This window comes from Centropristis striata, chromosome 17 (genome assembly GCF_030273125.1).
Source record: "Centropristis striata isolate RG_2023a ecotype Rhode Island chromosome 17, C.striata_1.0, whole genome shotgun sequence".
Lineage (NCBI taxonomy): Eukaryota > Metazoa > Chordata > Actinopteri > Perciformes > Serranidae > Centropristis > Centropristis striata.
Window position 1 is genome coordinate 36,146,887 of NC_081533.1, and position 20,036 is coordinate 36,166,922.

A 20,036-nucleotide genomic window follows, 5' to 3' on the forward strand; every position below is an offset into this window, starting at 1 on the left:
TGCGGTGACGGATGGGGAGCCAGTGGAGTGATGCGAGGACCGGGGTGATGTGATCATGTTTTTTAGTGCAGGTGAGGAGTCTGGCGGCTGAGTTTTGGACCAACTGCAGGCGGCGAAGCTGCAATTGATCCATGCCGGTGTAGAGGGCGTTACAGTAGTCCAGTTGTGATGTGATGAAGGCATGGATAGTTTTCTCCAGGTCACTCTGAGGCAGGTAGGCTTTTGTCTTGGCTAGAGTTCTCAGGTGGAAAAAGCTTCTCCTCACCACTGCACTAACCTGCTGTTCAAACTTAAAAGCACTGTCAAAAATCACACCAAGATTTTTGACAGAAGTCCGGATGTTGGAGGCTAGAGGGCCTAGGGCATCAGTGACCGAGGCCGGAGAGGTTTTTCCAAAAATAATGACCTCCGTCTTGCTCTCATTCAGGTTGAGGAAGTTTTCACCCATCCATGATCTGATGTCAGCCAGACAATCAAGCAGTGGCTGGAGTGCAGCCTGCCCATCAACCTTAAGAGGCAGATATAGCTGGACGTCGTTGGCAAAGCAGTGGAAGGAGATGTTGTGTTTGACCAGGATGTCCCCTAGGGGTAAAATATATAACAGGAAGAGGATGGGACCTAGTATAGAGCCCTGAGGGACCCCACAGGTGAGGGGGGCAACAGAGGAGAAGAAATCCCCAAGCAGGACAGAGAAGCTCCTGTCAGCCAGGTAGGACTGGAAGAACTTCAGGGCTGTGCCTTTGATGCCAACTTGGTGCTCAAGCCGAGACAGCAGGATCCTGTGATCCACCGTGTCAAAGGCTGCTGTGAGATCGAGGAGCACTAGGATCACAGGACTCCCTGAGTCAACGACTAAGAGCAGGTCGTTTAGCACTCTCAGCAGTGCAGTTTCTGTGCTGTGGGCTGTTCTGAAGCCAGACTGGAATTTTTCATAGATTTTGTTATTGGTGAGAAAGGCTTTCAGTTGGATGTAGACTTCTCGCTCGAGGAGTTTAGACAGGAAGGGTAGTTTGGAAATTGGTCTGAAGTTTGAGAGAATGGAGGGGTCGAGGTTGGGTTTTTTTAGTAGTGGCTGCACCACGGCGAACTTGAAGGCAGCCGGGACACAACCAGTGGAGAGGATGGAATTAAACAACAGTAGAAGGAAGGGGGCAACTGTGTTGAAGACTGTAGCATCCTTAAGTAGACGGGGGGGTAGACAGTCAGAGGGGCAGTTAGAAGGCTGCAGGTGTCTGACTGCATCGGAGAGGGAGGATAGGGTAGTGGGCTCAAACTGCTCGAAGACAGCCGGCTGGGGAAGGGGGGGAGGCGGGGGGAGGGGGCTGGCAGAGGTATCAGAGGGCCTGAGTGCTGCGATCTTGTCAATGAAGAATTTTTGAAAACTTTCACAGAGGGCAGGTGAGGGCACAACAGGGGATTCATTACGGGGATTTATGAGAGAATTTAGAGTCTTGAAGAGAAACTGAGGTTTGTGACTGTTTCTGGAGACCAGGGTGGAAATGTACTGTGATTTGGCAGTTTTAACGGCTCGTTGGTAGTCCACTAGGCGACTTCGGAGGATTTGGAGGGACACGTGGAGGCGGTCCTTCTGCCACTTGCGCTCAGCCTGCCTACAGGAGCGTCTGAGGACACGCGTTGCATCATTGAGCCATGGTGTTAACTGGGCTTTAGCTTGTTTGGGTTTGAGAGGGGCAACAGAGTCCAGAATGTCAGTGCAAGCTGATGAGAATGCAGAATGAAGCTGATCAGCACTACACTCAGAGATAATGTCCAGTTGTGGCCCATACAGGGGTGAATCATTGAAAGCGGCTGAAAAATGCCCAGCAGTGGATGGGTTAATTGTGCGTGAGGTCCGTTTGGTGACACTAGGGTTACTACCTGGGTGTGGGACTGATACAGTGAACAGAATTGGGGAATGGTCAGAGAAAGACATGGCACAGATTTCAGTCACCGAGGCAGAAACACCATAAGACAGCACAAGATCAAGTGTGTGACCCTTTTCGTGTGTTGGACCGGTGACAGCTTGCTTAAGACTAAATGAATCTAGAAGGTTCAGAAAGTCCCGGGTCAGAGGTTGAGACTCGCAGCAAACATGGACATTAAAGTCACCACAAATTATTAAGTGGTCATACTTCACCAATAGCCCAGACAAAAAATCAGCAAAGTCATTGATGAAGTCTTTGTTGAATTTAGGAGGGCGATACACCACTGCACACAATATGGGAGAAGACATAATTAATTCAAAGAGCTGTAGTTCAAAGCTAGCAAAACCAGAGTGTGGAATCTGCCGACAGTGAAAAAACGACTTGTAAACAGAAGCAATGCCTCCGCCTCTCCCAGTCGCACGGGGAGAATTCAGGAAGTTACAGTCCGGTGGGAGAAGTTCAGAGAACGGCGTGTTATCACCGGTAGAGAGCCAGGTCTCACACAGAAATAGAAAGTCTAACTCCCGAGAGATAAAGAAGTCGTTCAGCATGAACGTTTTGCTCGCTAGTGACCGCACGTTAATCAACGCCAACCGGAGGGTTAGCTCGTCGCTAGCCGCTGGTCCGGTGCGCCTCAACAGGCGAAGGCTAGAGTGGTCAACACCACGACTGCACCTACCGAGGGATCGCCGGCCGGCCGAGCCAGGAGTGGAGATTTGAGTACGTCGCGGTCCGGTCGGCGCTGTCGGGACGGCTGGAGGGGCTGGAGACAACGATGGCCGAGGCAGTGGAGCAGCATCGCGGTCGAGGACGGCTTCAGCAGGAGTAGCAGGCGAGACACAGGCAACAGGACGCAGGCATCGCGCCAGACGCCGGGCGGCAGCTCGGTGTGAGGGCAGCTGGATCTTGATCTTCACCAGCAGACCTCCCCTCCTTCCTCGTCTCCTGGAACGCTTTTTGCGAGAAGGGACCGCAGAATGGCGGCGCAGGTAAGCTGGGATACCTGACAGCTCAGGAGGGGGAGAACTGGTCCAGTCTCCTTGATCGGTTCTGGCTGCCCGAGCCACAGGAAATTTTAGGTCGCGGATGTTAAGCAGGGCTTGGCGATCGTAGCACAGAATGGCAGAGACATCCAGATAGACACTTAGAAACAGGGCTATAACAAACAATAGACAGAGCGCCCGTGGAAGACGAATCGCCGAACAGACTGGCGCCATCTTGGTACCCATCAGGTACATATCTTCTCACAAGGACGCACAAACACACACTCACAGGTACATATCTTCTCACAAGGACGCACAAACACACACTCACAGGTACATATCTTCTCACAAGGATGCTCAAACACACACTCACTTGAGTTGCCGTAAAAGGTTGAAAAAAAAAAAAAGGGACTACACAGGGGTTAAATCCCACAACTGCGTAAATGTGCATCTAATACCTAGTTTATGTCTACAAGTGATTGACAAGTTTAGTGTACATTAAGAAGTCATAAAATGTGCCATGCATGCATTCCTTTTCATTTACTACATTCACTATTTATCTATGAATAAGCAATAATCCATCTGAGGTACTCAGGGTTAAACACCTGGAGAGTAACCAGGATGTGTTTTTGTTAAAGTTGAAGTGAATTTGAAGCGAAATTGTGAAATGTTGCATGAAAGAAAATGTGAATTTAGGACGTTTCCATGAACTGCTTTAGAGTGAAGCTGCATGAACATACTTTGGCCAGAAGGTGGCAGTGTAATGTGTTGCTGTAGGATAATCCATTAGGAAACAGTAGAAGAAGTAGAGATTGTGTTAGAGAGAAAAAAACAACAAAAATGAGGCAACTCATTGGACAACTTTGGCCACCCACAAGAGAAAAAAAGAGAAGTCTTCATGAATTGGATTCAGTTGGGCAACTTATGATTGTTCTTTCATGTCGGAGCAGAAACAGCTGATCAGTCATGTTGTTTGTTATGTCAGAGACACCTCAAGCCAGTGTAAAAACTTTAATGCACATTTTTAAAAAGTTTTAACTAATTTTGGTGTTTCCATCGAGCTTTTCTCCTTCAAAATGTGTTAATGGAAACAGGACAAGTAGCATTCAGTTCTCAGATGTTTAACTTAAAGTCGGCTCAGAATACCTGGTCAGGTTTAGCCTTAGTTCCACTTTGATAGTTCTTCTGCTACCTCGTGGTATGTAGCGCTCTCTATTCATGAAGTTCCACCTTCTCTGCTCTATAAGTGTCTCTACGGCGGTTATGTTTCAGATGTGAGAGAGGAAGCTTGTATTGATACATGTGCCGTTATAATACTCACATCATAAGCCCCAGCTTTGATCTGCTGGTAGAGTCGGTGCTGGTCTTCGTCCCAGAATGGAGGATATCCCACCAGGAGGATGTAGAGGATCACACCTACACACACACACAATCATTGTATATCCAGATAAATGTCAAAGTCAACTCTCTAAGAATAAACAGCAGTTTAAAGCAGCTCTGACTTCAGGTTGTCTAAATGAAACGGCGTGTTCAGAGCTCAGAGGAGCCAGTTCATTAAGAACATTTCTGGTATCTTGACCTCTCTGTGTAAAATGAGCTGCTGTTAGATCATTCAGAGGATTGATGGCTGTTTCATGTATATGGACAATAAGGAGTTTAGGGAACAGAAATGCAAAATACATACACACATTACATATCTCCAAAATAACTGAAGTTTTTGAAACCAAATCTCAGCATTGATTTGTCTTTCTGAGGTATTCTGAACCCAAAATTGGAAGAAAAAAAAAAATATATATATCAGTGTTTATTGTATTTTTTGTATTTGTATCAGTATTGTCAATCATTGAGTATTGATGTATATAAATGAACATCATTTTCAGAAGCCTGACACTTGTGTTTAAAATATCCTTCCTTTTTATTGATCTTATGTAATATTCTAATTTTCTGAGACACTGAGTTTTGTGTTTTCATTCTCTCTAAGCCAGAATCATCAAAATTACAAGAAAAACAGGCTTGAGATATTTCACTCTAGGTGAAATGAATCTATATTATATACAAGTTTCACTTTGTGAAATAACTGACAAAATATATTGAACTTTTTCATGATATTGCGATGTACCTGTAATATGTAAATTATCTCTCTCTCTCTGGTGTAAATAGCCACGTTGGCTATCCAACCAGGTGCTAATAGCATCGTTAGCTCTGGACCCCTGGGGACTAACAGCACACTTAATGCTTAAATAGCATCTTTATAAAAGTGTGTTTACATTTTATAAGCAGAAGAGCCTTCATCATCTGGTCTGAGGCACTTCTACATTTATTTGCATGGTACAAATTAATTCAGGTAAGACAATATTGATGAATCAGTGATTTGAGTGAAACCTTCATAAACACGGTTTTAGCACAGATTTGTGAAAACAGACTGTTTACGAATGAGTCCTATGATGCCAAAGGTATAAGGTCTATATAAAGCCTGTCTACTCTGAATACACCTTGCTTGATAAGATAATCTGGTAACACATGCAGCATTTACAACTAGGACATGTCAAACAGGTTTGTCGAGCTCTCAGTGCCACCAGAATATATTCACATATAACTGTGTGATTGTACACAAAGTGCTTTTATTTTCTTGTTATTTCCAGATAAGGTAAATAAGTAAGTAAGCAAACTTTATTTATATAGCACCTTTCACAGACAGAAGTCACAAAGTGCTTCACATAAAAATCATACACATAACATAAAAATGTACATACAAGTTTTAAATGACCAAAACAACAGAAATTTAAACAACCATAGCAGTCCCAAAACAATTAATCAAAAGCCTGAACAAATAAAAAAAAAAAGGTAGCTTGTGATTGGCCAACTGGCTGCCAGGGAGAGATGAAAGGACCTCTGACCACAAACACAACACAACACCAGCTATTGTTCCTGTGGACTCAGTGAGTCAGCACAGGTGTGTTAAAGGACAATGTGTGTGTGTGTGTGTGTGTGTGTGTGTGTTTGACATCTGGGCCAATAGATGTGTGTGACAATAATAAATAGAAAAGGCTTTTTTGTATTGATATTTGCACTCTTTCACCTTTGTAGTGCAACTGTTGCTCAACAATGTTGCTCAGGACTTCTACCTTATCTGGTGTTAAACCCTGGTACAGTTGGCTGAGCATCAGGTGTCGTGTGGTCTTTTGATAATCCCCAGGGAAGGCCTCTGATTGGCTGTTTCCAGCCATGATGTCTGTAACTCTGCTCCAGAAGGCTTCCCCCCATAAAGAAGAAGTCAACAGTGAGTCTTACCACAGGCCCACATGTCCACTGGCTTGCCGTATGGATCTTTCCTCAGCACCTCTGGAGACAGGTATCCTGGTGTCCCAGCAAAACCTGGAGGGCACCAACACATTCACACGTAAACACAGCAGACAGGACAAACCATTAGTTTTAATTCAAGCTATGACAGTGATTTGTTTAGCCTGACAACTTCTGTATCAAAGTCTATCAAAAGGACCCTCTGCAAACGAGTAGCTGAGATCAGGGATCACATGAAGTTTTGTCTATGAGCCGAGGCTAACAGCTCCACTGAACACATCTCTTTAAGGCTGTTTCCACTACCGCCCAATACCCAGAATGAGGCGGGTCTCACTCGCCGAAACGCCCCTAATCTGAATACAAGCAGTCCTGAACGTGTTTTGACGGGACTTTTTTAGTCCCTGTAGAAGAGCAGGGCCGTTTTTCTCCCCTGTAAACAGCCTGGTTGCTGATTGGATAGAACACTAAGCAGGATGTGACGTAGTACTGGACGCCACAACAACACGCAACATTTGTAAAAGCCGGCGAAGCAGTGTTGCCAACTTAGAGACTTTGTTGCTATATATTGTGACTTTTCAGACCCCCTTAGCGACTTTTTTTTCAAAAAAGTGACTGGCAACAAATCCAGTGACATTTTCTGGTGTTATTGGAGACTTTTGGAGACTCGTTCTTAAGGTTCTTAACGAGCCGCGGGGCCGGCAGCTCTTTTTAACAGCATTAAGAAGAGTAAGAACGAGTCGAATCGGCACAGTCCTCCTGCAGCAGTCTCTCCCAGCTGCAGCTGGAGCCAGAGGGGATGTTAACCCCTTAGCGTCCAGTTTCCAAATTGCTAATAGGCTAACAGTTAGCTCTGTAGCAGTACAGTGTGTATGTGCTAACAGGCTAACAGTTAGCTCTGTAGCAGTACAGTGTGTATGTGCTAACAGGCTAACAGTTAGCTCTGTAGCAGTACAGTGTGTATGTGCTGCTGCTGCAGGAGGTGTTCACTTAGCGATCTCTGTTTGTTTACAACAAGCACCAGACACTCTGTGCACAGTTAGCGATGCTGGTTAATTCACAATCACGATGTTTATGATCAGGGGAGACGCTGTGCATTATTAGTCATGCTGCTTTGTTTATGATCAGCTGCTGACGTTGTGCGCAGTTAGCGACGGCGGCCACAGTTGGGTCTCCCGTGTTTAATCCGTCTCATATGTGATCATGGATCACGGTCGAAACTGTCGCTAAGCGATTACACAATGACCAAAAACCAAACGTCACCTCCAGAGTCTCTAAATCCCTCTGGGGGCTTTTTTAAATGGAGACATCCAGAGTGAGCGGATATTTGAGACTTTCCCGGTGGCCACTCTTCCTCCTAAAGGAAGGTTTTTGTGGGTATATAGTTCAGTTATATAGGCTTGTGACCAGCAACATGCAGCCTACTTTCAGAAAGCAGAGCCTTGGAGACGTAGTTTGACTAGTTCTCAAGTCAGAACACAAAGTGAACTGGTTCCAGATGGAGGCTGGAGCTGAGGGAATAGACCAATTATATCTCTGTTCTACAGGGAGTAGGGAGAAGAAGAAGTACAGACACATATTTAATCCCAAGTTGATCTGAAAGCTGAGAGCAGTAGCACACCTAGAGCCTTTAGATAGGTTGATGGGGCTTTGATGGTAAATGGCACAGCTGAAGATGGCCATTTGATTTTGCCATTAAAGGGAATACAAAATATTACTAGAATCTCTATTGTTCCATTTTCTTGAGTCTGCTCTGTAAAACCTTTTATTTAGAACAAGTACAAGCCATTTGAGAGAAAATTAAACATTAAGAGATGTTTGAAATGGGATATGTGCATTGGCACAGAGGCTACTGGTTATTGGACAAGGATATGGCACGGTTTCCTTCAGTTTGTACGTATGTATTTAGGAATAAATACCTTTGCAGGCATTGAAATCTCTATTGTGTAAGATACTGGTGCAATTACTGTGTGAATAAGAAACATACTTGTGTCCTTTTCACAGATAGCTTCCACACCTACTGCCGACAAAACAACCTGTTTGGAGTTCATTAAGCCCTTAAAAGCCACCTGAAATATGACGTTAAACCATTTGGGGATACCTTGAAATTGTGATTGCATTGAGAAGAATAACAGGAACCAAAGCACAGAATTTCCCATCACAATGGTTCCTCAATCCAGAGAACACTGATACTTTTTGATTGATAATAACTGTCCAAGGGTTATGAATATTACCAAAACATGCCAATGGATGGCATTTCTGATTCCCCCAGCTAAGGAGTTATTATTTTGCCCAGAGCCTGTAGATAAAGAATGAAAACTGAGCAAAACCACGGGTTCAATAACATCCATGAAAGACTCATTTAGAATTAGTATTAGTATACACTCACCGAACCATGCCTGCTGGTCTCCTTGCACTTCTATCGCCAGGCCGAAATCTGCCAGTTTCACCGCGGCGCCCTTTAACTTGCTGGCTAAGAGTAAATTCTCTGGCTTGGAGTGAAGAGATACAGAGAAAAACAGTCAGTGCCTTGCACAAACAATGATATCATTGCAAAATGAACAGAAGAATGAGTGAGGTAAAGCCTCTGAGGTGTTCTTGTAACAAAAAGCTGACAGGCTTTAAGCAGCAGGAAAGACTATTATTGTTCCCAGAGTAAAAACACCAGAGACTGATGTCATACAGGGAGTTAGAGCGTTTAGCAGTTAGAACTAATGGCTGAGCCAGAGGCCAAGAGTAGCAGCTGTCCAGTCCAGAGGGTAGATGTCTAGAGCAGTATTTCTCAACCTTTTTAAGTCGCGACCCCCAATTTAAACATGCATGTTGTCCGTGACCCCCACTCAGTGAACAGAATCTCACAGATCACCCAAAAAAGAAACAAAATGACCAAAAAAGTCAACAAAATGACCAAAAAAGACACAAATTGACCACAAAATGATCAAAAAAGACACAAAATGAGCAAAAAAGACACAAAATGAGCAAAAAAGACACAAAATGACCAAAAAAAGAAACAAAATGAGCAAAAAAAGACACAAAATGACCAAAAAAGACACAAAAAGACCAAAAAAAGGAAATAAAATGATCAAAAAAGGACACAAAATGACCAAAAAAAAGACATTAAGTGACCAAAAAGACTAAGACACATTAACACTTTAACACAGTGGAGACAGAGCTGACTTCCAAAATGATTTCGCGACCCCCAGAAATCATCTCGCGACCCCAATTGGGGTCCCGACCCCAAGGTTGAGAATAGCTGCTCTAGAGGACCAAGGATGTCAGAGTCAGAGTCCAGCCTCTCCACCACAAAGTCCCCACTAAACCTGAACGTCCTCACAATGAGTCAGTCAGCAGCATGGCTGACCTCAGCCAGCAGCACGGGTGGATGTTACTCAATAATGGCTGGCGGCAGCAGTGAAATTGGGCGTGAGAGGCCGGCGGGTGGAGGAGGAGCGGTGGAGGAGGAGCGGTGGAGGAGGAGCGGTGGAGGAGGAGCGGGTGGAGGAGGAGCGGTGGAGGAGGAGCGGGTGGAGGAGGAGCGGTGGAGGAGGAGCGGGTGGAGGAGGAGCGGTGGAGGAGGAGCGGTGGAGGAGGAGCGGGTGGAGGAGGAGCGGTGAGAGAGGAGGAGCGGGTGGAGGAGGAGCGGTGGAGGAGGAGCGGTGGAGGAGGAGCGGGTGGAGGAGGAGCGGTGGAGGAGGAGCGGGTGGAGGAGGAGCGGTGGAGGAGGAGCGGTGGAGGAGGAGCGGTGGAGGAGGAGCGGGTGGAGGAGGAGCGGTGGAGGAGGAGCGGTGGAGGAGGAGCGGGTGGAGGAGGAGCGGGTGGAGGAGGAGCGGTGGAGGAGGAGCGGTGGAGGAGGAGCGGTGGAGGAGGAGCGGTGGAGGAGGAGCGGTGGAGGAGGACAGTGACTCATGACCAACCACAGCAGGAGGAGCTTGAGGAGGAGCTTGAGGAAGGTTTGGAGAGGAGGAATAATGATCTGCTGACATTTTCAGAGCAGTTTCCTTGATGGAGCCAAATGTGAAATGATTCAAAATGTAATTAGACCAGAAGGAGAAACTTCTGGCTTTTATTTTGTTAACACGCAGTTATCTTAAACATTTAATCGATTCTGAGCCTCTCACATGGATTCACCCATTATTTTACACTGACATACTTTTCTGTCACATGTATTTAAAAAAACATGGTAACAATTTACAATAACCAACTGAGTGATGTTTATAGATGGTTTATAGACCAATTATTTACAAAGTGCTACACATATTTGATCTTTAAATGTTTTAACCCAATTTCTTAAAGGTTTATGAATCATTTCAGAATTACTAACATCCTTAATATGGTGTTAAAATAAGTGCAACTAAAACTGTTGATAAACTTTTGATTATAATGTAATTGTTTGTTAATGGTAAAGTAACTATAAACCTACATTAATGTACCATATATTTATAATACTTGCAACAGAGTTTGGTCAGAAAGCCAAAGCCCTCTTCAGAGTGTTTTAACCTATATATTCTAAAAGATGGCTAAATCTTGTCAATTATTATTAAAGGCATCCAAGTACAGCTTTTCAGAAAAGGTAGAGTAGATAATCACACACTAGAATAAAGCTCCCAGTGTTTGTTTGAATACAGCAAAGTTGCAAAAAGCAACATTTCAACCTATCAGCATCTCTATCAGGCCAATCAATGGCAGACAGACAGACACATTGGTCAATGGGTTAAAAAAAACTTGTAGCATAAGCAAATACAATTACATGATGGTTTTAGGGAGTGGAAATAAGGGCAAAAAAGAAAATTCATTAAAAAAAGGTTTTCTATCAAATTCCCTATTTAGACAATGAGTGGACATGGTTTTGTGGAAATAAATCCAAAACCATCTTCCAGCAGAGGAACCTGTTTCCAGGATCTCCTCCCCTGAGGACTCTCTTTGCTGATGACCAGCTTGTTTAATAACAAGCAACAGGGTTTCATTAATCATCAGGTCTAATGTTCCTGTGTATCAAGATGTCTTAGCCACGTTAAGCCACAAAGACAGAGAATGTGATATACGACAGGGAAGGGCACATATCTGATTTAATCATGCTAAACATTTAAACATGCTTTGTATGGATTTGATTGTACGCACATTTAAAAACAAACTAAGGTGCTTCTGAAAAAACACTTGTACAGTAATATAGTAATGGTTCTGGATGACATTTCTAAACTGTGAACCCAGCAGAGAATATTTGGTACATGGCTGTAACCAGCTATGAGGTCTGGTCCTCTGGGATTTGTTCCCAAAATAAGACTAATCAATGTATGAAGCTCTTATTTTGAAAGCTAATGTGGCAGCCAGCTGGGGCATAGGTACATAACCTGAACCACATTTGTATTCACTTAACCTACTGACTCATGCTAAGGTTAGCTCATATGCTAACCCTATCATGCAGATAGAGAATGCTAATGCTAACTCAATGCATCCATTGTCTGAGCAGCTGCCAGATGAGATGATTTTGACTCTGGATGGATGCTTTATATAGAACTTAATAAGTTTGGAATTTTTTAAGCCAGTTTTCAGCGGCTTGAACAGCAATAACGAGATCATCTTATTGATTTGTTATTTAGCTAGCAGTCAAGAGTGCAACAAGACTCAATCAAGGCTAGCAACTTTGAAGATGCTAGCTAGTAGGGCTGGGCGATATATGGGTATAAAAAATACATCGATATATTTTTAAATATGATATGGAATTAGACCATATTGCATATATCTATATAGTTTATTTAAAATTATCTTTATGTAAATGCTGCCCTTACTAGGGTTTGTCATATTTCTTTCTTTTGTAATGTTCGTTATTCTTTTATCATACAAATATATTTATTGCAGAAAAAGACTGGCCTATTTATTTCATAGGCTATTTTTATCTAAGATATTTTTTTATTTAAATGTGCACTTTATGGAGCTTTGATTTTTTTTTTTAAAAAGGTACTCCTGTTATACAGTATTTATGTTCACTTAAATAAACGGTTTCAGTAAAATTACTTGTGACATGTCTTAATTGACTTTGACTTTCAGATAAAAATATCAGGATATATATCGTATATCGATATTCAGCCTAAATATATCGGGATATGGCTCTTCGTCCATATCGCCCAGCCCTACTTGCATAGTTATAAACACTAGTTAACAACAAAAACACCAGACAGGCTCAGAGTTCGTCTTCTCACATTAAATTGTGGTTCTTGTTATTCCGACATAAGGAATGGACATTCAGTCTGGTAAAAATAAATGTGTTTGAGTGAAAGCAAATGTGTGAGAGAATGCCCAGAATCAATGACATCGTATACGGCTCTCCAAACACTTCCTACACATACACATTCACACAAATCAACTGAATTTATCAGTCAATGTACATATTTCAAGGTTGTGTAGTTGAGAAGGAAGGAAAGAAGCCAAAAGGAAAAATATGAGAGAGGAAATAGATTAATGAGCATCATGCACTGAGTCCAGCCCACTGCAGACACCATTCACCAGTCTTTACTCTCAACATCCAACTCAGTACTAAAAACATCACGCTTACCAAGTATTTCCTTCTTATATCGAGCAATAGTATCTTAATTATATTGTTTTGAGTATAATTTACCTACTGACTATAGCTGTATCTGCTTATTTAATTATAAGTATCATTATGATGTGCTCATGTAATCATCTTATTGTTTTAAACACTTGTTTTTATGATTGACATTTTGAGCTTTTACATGCTTTTCAAGCTATTCAACTGTTGAATATGGTGAGTTTTTACCTAAAATATTGGATCCAGTTGAGAGTTTTAGTTGCATGTAGGTTGAATGATGTTTCAAAAGCCTTTTCTACCACCAAAACATGCTCGTTTCAAGTATTTCTGTCTTATTTTAATGTTACTACAGTTGGGCGATTCAGGCCACAATTGCTCAAAATAAGTATATTTGGCTTATATCAAGACATCGTTGGTTTTTCCAGTGCCTAGATATTTTTTTTAACTTATTTAAAGAATTCTTACAAAGAAAAATGTACTTACTGCACTGGCAGATAATTGTACTTGTTTTGCATGTATTTGCTTAATTCTAGTTATTTAATTCTTATTTTTTGTCAGTTTGTTTTTGCAGTGAAAGGTTGTTTGGGCCATTAGTTCTATCAGTTCACATTTGACTCCCCAAATTAATGGTCTACTGTGACAACATTTTTCGGCAACCCGTCTGGGTAGACAGTCTTGATTGTTGCTAACATCTATAACACTTTACAGTCCAACTTCCTGGTTCAACCGAGGCCTACTTCCTGTTTTACCACCAAACATTGTTCTTTAGATAATCTGTTGGCTTGCTTCCAACTTACTCTGCAATAGTTATTTCAGTCAACCTCGGCTGAAGTGATAAAAGACCCATTTAATTTGTAATGTGATATGTAACACACAGGACTACTTGTAATAAACTGTTGCTACAGTTGTTCATTAACAGGCAGACTCTTCTATATCACAACAAGATTTGATAAGGGGCCAAATAAAATGCTTCACATAGATGAAGGGTGCCCAGTGTGTTGATGTGTCATTGATTTCTTCTTTCAAAGGGCTAATCCTGTAGATTTAATTATTACCTAGAGCGGTTCAGGCCTGCAGATAAGGTTACAACAGCCCCGCACATGCAAACACAGTCAAAGGTACAACATGCTGAATACAAATATTACCTAGAAAGCATTTCACTGATGGAAATGTGCAGGATGTGGCCAGATCAGACACAAACCAGCTGACTGAGGCTGGCGTATCAGCATAATGGACTGTAAGTTCACCTTGACACTGTTTGCTGGGTGTACACATGAAACTGATACATGACTGGGTCCCTGATTCATGCACCGTGTACAGTTCATATCAGGTTGATTAGGATTTACAATCCCTCCTCGCTGCTGATGTGTAAAAGATGTAATTAAGTTCTGTAATACTGCAAGTCACTATGTAAATAGAATTACTGTTTAACCAGGCTGGAGTTTTAACTCAGTCTGAAGTAGGGCTGGGCGATATATTGATATAAAAATATATATCAATATATTTTTAAATGTGATATGGAATTAGACCATATCAAAAAAACGATATAGTTATTTCCCCCACCTTTCTTTATATATAAATGCTGCCTTTACTAGGGTTTGTCATATTTAGTTATTTTGTAATGTTGGTTATTCTTTTTCTTTATTTATTTCAGAAAAAGATTGGACTATTTTATTTCATAGGCTATTTTCATTTAAGGTATTATACGATTAAATGTGCACTTTTTGGAGCTTTGATTTTTTAAAAAAGGTTCTCCTGTTGTTATACAGTATTTATGTTCACTTAAATAAACGGTTTCAATAAAACTACTTGTGATATGTCATATTTGACTTTGAGTGAACATTTGCTCTGACTTTGCGATAAAAATATGGGGACGTATATCGTATATCAATATTCAGCCTAAATATATCGGGATATGACTTTTGGTCCATATCGCCCAGCCCTAATTCAAAAAAGAATAACCCAGATTATCTAACAAGTTACTTGGCACAGTACTGGGATTTTCTTTCTGACAAGATTAAAGATGATAAAAGAAAAGTACATTGTGAGTTAGACACTAAACTGCAAATTAAAAGTGCCTTAGTATCGTCTAATTCCACTTCTAGGACAGCTTCATATTTTTCTCATATGTTCTAAGAGTCCCTCGACCTAACTCATCTTAAGGGATGAACATCATTCTTCCAAAACGTATTACCTCATTTGGTGTTTGGTGATGGCAGTAAAGAGAGTCTGGTGATACAACACTTCCATTCTCATCAACCATTCATTGGGTGTGTATGGAAGCATTGGCATCTGCCATTTATTCAGGTTCTTCCTTCCATATAAGGTGAAGACAGGTAGAACAGGTAGGTCCTTGTGTAATTTAAACAGAGGAACTGATTGTATGGTGACTCGTTCCCTCCCTGAGACCTGATTCTACTGGTGTTATACAGTGATGCAGCATGCTCGGTTAAAGTTAGTGGATCATCCATTACAATGCACAGATTCTGCTGGAGAGAGTAAGGTGGAGCTGAGCCGGATGATATTGTTGTGCTGAACAGATGGACAGGCTGGGATGGGATGGACCAGAAGTCTATCATCATCATCATCCATTCTGTGATTTTGCTGAGGTAGGTTGAGATTTGTGTGGAGACACTACGGCTGTCTGGCCGGGAGGACAGATAGAGCGGAGTGTCATCAGCAGCACTGGTGAGAAAACCAGCTGAGTGTATAATCTAGCAAGGGATGTCGCGGTTACTGAGAAGTTAAGGAGACCAAGCATAGATCCCTGCAGTACCTCAGTGTGATATAAACCACTAGCACTGTACTCCTGCTGCCCCACTCGGATAAGGTACATGGGAGGATTTGGTAGTTCCCCACGAAGGAAAGATCAAGGGTGGAACAAGTATAAAATCTATAATAGATAGAGATATAATAATAATAATAGAGAACCAGCCTTAAGTTAAATCCACTTGATGCAATACTACGTTATTATTATCAAATAGTGAATATTTCTTTTAGTTACAGTAGAATTAAAATAAATCATTTTGAACCAAGGTAATCAGGTTATAGCTACAATTCTGTAACTTGATGTTGCGCATGTCACAAAGTTGTATTGAGGAGTTGGATAATGTTTCTAAATGCTGTGTATGTGTCTTTAAGTTGTTGAGGATGTTGTTTTGCATCTGTTTGCAGGGCGATAAGCTCTCAGGGCCACCATAGTTGTTGAATAGAGGAAGTAGTCTTAAATTGAGACTAGTGTTGCACACAGACCCAAGATCAAAAACAAACTGTCATGTAGAAACTAAATTAGGAAGTGGGGCTGTTTAAAAGTTGGTCTGAATGCGCCATTACTACTCTACAAAAAGTAGATGACAACATGCAAAATATCTATGTGTCTAGACTCTTCACACAAACAATAAAGCTTTACAAGACCTCTATAAGGATCCCTATGCATTGCTTTACTGGGGAGAGTTTTATGTATTGGGTTTACACTGATGTTGTGAAATGTAATTACATGAATGCACACAATGTGGCAACTGTTTTCCATAGTGCCTCTGCTCTGCAGCTTGCTCATTTGTTTTGGTTGTATTTGGTCTTTGTGTTTCTGCAGTGAGCCGTAGCAGCTGCCTGGCAACAGCCAATCAGAGCATGCAGAGAGCGAATGCAAAATCTGAGTTTATTATTGCTGCATCAACCAAACCTCAGACACACCTGGTTCATTTGGTAAGCAAATCAGAGTTTTGGAAACAAACCACTGTGAGAAAAGCAGCTTGAGAGATGGGGACCACTGGAGGTAATGTTTACTTTAATGTTTACTTCTGTCCCAATCACCTGACCATGATGACATGATGACCTCACTCAGATACATCCTGATAGTCCATCTGGCTAACGGACCGTGACCCTGTACTGCATCTATGTGCCTCAATAGGAGTTTAATGGGCCAGTAACCAGCTGGTGTTCCAGTACATCTCAACTCTACCAGTCATGAATCATTCCTCCAGGTACACAATTCTACAAAATGCAGCCAAAAACTGCTATGGGAGTCAAGGAAAGTGTATTTTATGATACAGCAAAAATACAGCATGATTATTTAATTACTTAATAACTTATAACTGACTGATATTGAGAAAAAAGCTTTCGCTCATATTGCCCAGCACACTCCCTAGAGAGTAAAAACAAGTTTAAATGCAACAAAAATAATTTCTTTTGTCCTTTTGTGGTCCTTTTGGGGACACCAAGTCAATTTCAAAGAACCAATGGTAGCATTTCATCTTTCATGACAAGGAAATAAAAAAAGTGTAAACTATGGATTTCTAGAGTCATAGTTATTATAATGAGTACATAATAGTAATGCCATTATAAGTATATAGGTATTTTCTTGTCTTTGGAAACATATGTGTATATATATATAATTTTTTCTTTCTTTTTTTTTTTCTTTCTTTTTTAACATAAAATCGTGAAAGATTTTTTATATTAACTCCCAACTCAACAGCCCATGGTCTCGATACACATGTGACTTTTTAAAACTTTGATGTCCAACATATAAACACCTTCTAATGCACAACATGGGTCAAAAATGACCTTGTGCATTCATTTCTCATGTTATTTAATGCTTATTATTACAACGGATCATTATATCCATTTCTTTCCTTCCATACTTTATGAAGAAAAATAGTTTTTGTATTATTACATCAAGTTTACACACATGGGTCTAAAATGACCTTGTGCATTAGAAGAGTAGTGATACAAAAAGTGATTCACTAAATGAACAATTTGAGTAACTATGTTGTCTTATTTTTAAGGTTTAACTTTAAAAGAGTTGTTAGAACACCAGATTACATTGGAAAATCACATTTTAACATCTGATCTCACCTTATTAGAGCCACCAAATAATAATTTCCATTGGAAAAACACCAATTTAACCAAATAGTATAGTTAATATTTGTGTCTTCTTTATCAGCTTTTAAATTGGTGATTGGGGAATTGGTGACCCTTTAATGCACAACATATAAACACATTCTAATGCACAACATGGGGCAAAAATGACATTCTGCATTAGAAGCGTAGTGATAAAAAAAGGGTTTTATTCAAAATGTAAGAAATGAAAACAAAAAATTAGGATGTATGATGAACAAAAACAAGTTGTTTGAGGAAAAACCTGCAATACTGAGTAATGAAATTAATTTTTGCAAAGATATAGAACATAAAAACTTAGTCGGGTCACTTTAGACCATGTTGTGCATTAAAGGGTTACCAAGGCCCATATGAGGAAACACTGCTGTTTATAGCTGCAGTAACTGCTGGATGCCAGCCTGATTTTCAGGCTCATTAACACTTTTCTAAAGCCATTGTGGGTTGCAAGTGGACCGCCTACTCAGAGCTCAGTGACCCTGAAGATCTGAAGTCAGAAAGTAATGGTGTTGTTTGAAGAACTAACAAGGTAGAATTATTGATGTGATGAAGAAGAATCCAACAGGAGACTCATTGGAGAGACAGATATGGAGGACAGGTAAGCCACAGGACAAGAAGGAAAAGAGAAAATCTGTTTGTTTGGTCTTCAAAGTGTCTACTTACCTTGAGGTCGCGGTGGACCACGCCCATCTGGTGGCAGTGGAGCACAGCCTCTAGGATCTGCTGAATGCAATGACTGCATGCAAACACCAGGGGGCCATGGGTTAGTGACAAGCTACCACTCACTGTTGGTGGCTGAGAGCTTGCTTTGACACTCAGGAAGCTGCTGGCCATGTTAGTGGAGCCTGGACAGCCATGTGACACTGAGCCCCTTTTGGCTGAATGATCATTTAGTCAATGTCCAAAATGTTTCTTTATGCAGCTAAGGTCCCCCACTGGTTGGTGTGACAGGCCCAGACAAGACAAACACAGCTGTAATGTCTTCTACTGTGACAACATGGCCAAGTCTCTTCCTGAGTCTCCAAACAAAAGTGGTGTTAGCCCCTGGCTAGCTGGAGGCTGGACTCTGAGGAGGAGGAGGAGCTGGAGGAGGCTGGTGACTCTGGTGGCTTAGTGCTGACAACCAGCAACAGGTTTTACTCCTTTATTCTGTCAAAATAACTGAATGGAATTTATTTGGAAACTATTTCACTAATGTCACCAGCAGAGAGTTGGGACTGGACTTGAAAATAAAAGAAGAAGACAGTTTGGAATAGACTAACCCTACGGCATTTTCTATTTAAATTAAATTAAATGTATTCATTATACAGATAGATCCTTCTGAGGCCATGGTTAATGACACAGTGGAATGTTTATGACATTGCTTTCTATATATCTGTGTTTTGCTGTATAGCTAGTTTTCACACCTGATGCTGGACAAACTGCGCCCTAATATGCTCCACACTAATCAAACTAACTGGACTTTAGGTCAGGTGATATAAAAACTACTACTGGGCTTGGATAAAACTACAAAGTCATGATTGTGTTGCAAGTTTATAATAGTTTTGGATTTTTCATTAGTTTTAGTTTTAATTTCATAGTTAATTTTTGGTTTTAGAGTGGGTTTGCTAGTTTAGTTTAGTTTTTATTAGTTTTAGTTTTTTGTAATGGGCTATGTGTTGGGTGCCAGATTCGAAGAGGTCATAATACATTTTGCCTTTATTTCCTTTGGTTTATCATCTCAGGCCCAATAAGGTTATTAACTCTTACAGTTTCTGGTGTTTTGAGTTTTGGTTGGAGTGTTACCATGTGTTCCTGCATGTTCACTGACCAGCAGATATTTGGTTGGAACTAAATAAATACATTTCATATCAACCAAAAAGGATTCTGCAGTGTTTCCCCTACATGTATTCTGCAAAAAAATTTGATTTGTAACCATAGTACCATAACAACTAAACAGTTTGCACTACCGGTAAAATTCCAATGTTTTCTGAAACCTGAGAAGTTTCTCTTCATAGCCGACATGGTTCATTACGGTAATTTAACTCGCCACAAAGCAGGAATACACACACTCAGCAGGATAAATAGAAACACTGGATCATGTATGGAAAATGTTGACAAAGAGGAAAACCAAGGACATTTTCACTATAATTTTAGTTAGTTTTGTAACCACACAATACAGTTTCAGTTAGTTATAATTTTTTTTTAACTCTCATTTTTATTTTTATCCCAGTTAACAAAAATGCTTTTTAAATTCTAGTTTTCGTTATGTCGTTAGTTTCCGTTAACTATAATAACCTTGATATCAAGTACTTAATTTATCTGAATTATCTTTGTTCATTATGTTGACCCAATGGGGCTTAATGATCAGTGTTTAGGACAATAAAACCCAAAGCTGTGGAACACGTGTCAGTG

At 41.0% G+C, this 20,036-nt stretch overlaps 1 protein-coding gene across 15 annotated transcripts in view; it reads right to left on the reverse strand.

Annotated features, from left to right (window-relative positions):
• LOC131989923 (calcium/calmodulin-dependent protein kinase type II delta chain) overlaps positions 1-20,036 on the reverse strand; it is a 102,785-nt gene that overhangs the window by 23,482 nt on the left and 59,267 nt on the right. For 8 of the 15 annotated variants that reach the window (XM_059355293.1, XM_059355286.1, XM_059355294.1 and 5 more), the window contains exons 6-9: positions 18,306-18,378; positions 8,595-8,697; positions 6,200-6,283; positions 4,230-4,324 (exon numbers count right to left, since the gene is read on the reverse strand). In XM_059355293.1, coding sequence (XP_059211276.1) covers positions 4,230-4,324; positions 6,200-6,283; positions 8,595-8,697; positions 18,306-18,378 — 355 coding nt within the window. The remainder of the gene's footprint in view (positions 1-4,229; positions 4,325-6,199; positions 6,284-8,594; positions 8,698-18,305; positions 18,379-20,036) is intronic. The other 7 variants (XM_059355287.1, XM_059355292.1, XM_059355290.1 and 4 more) reach the window with 1 other exon arrangement.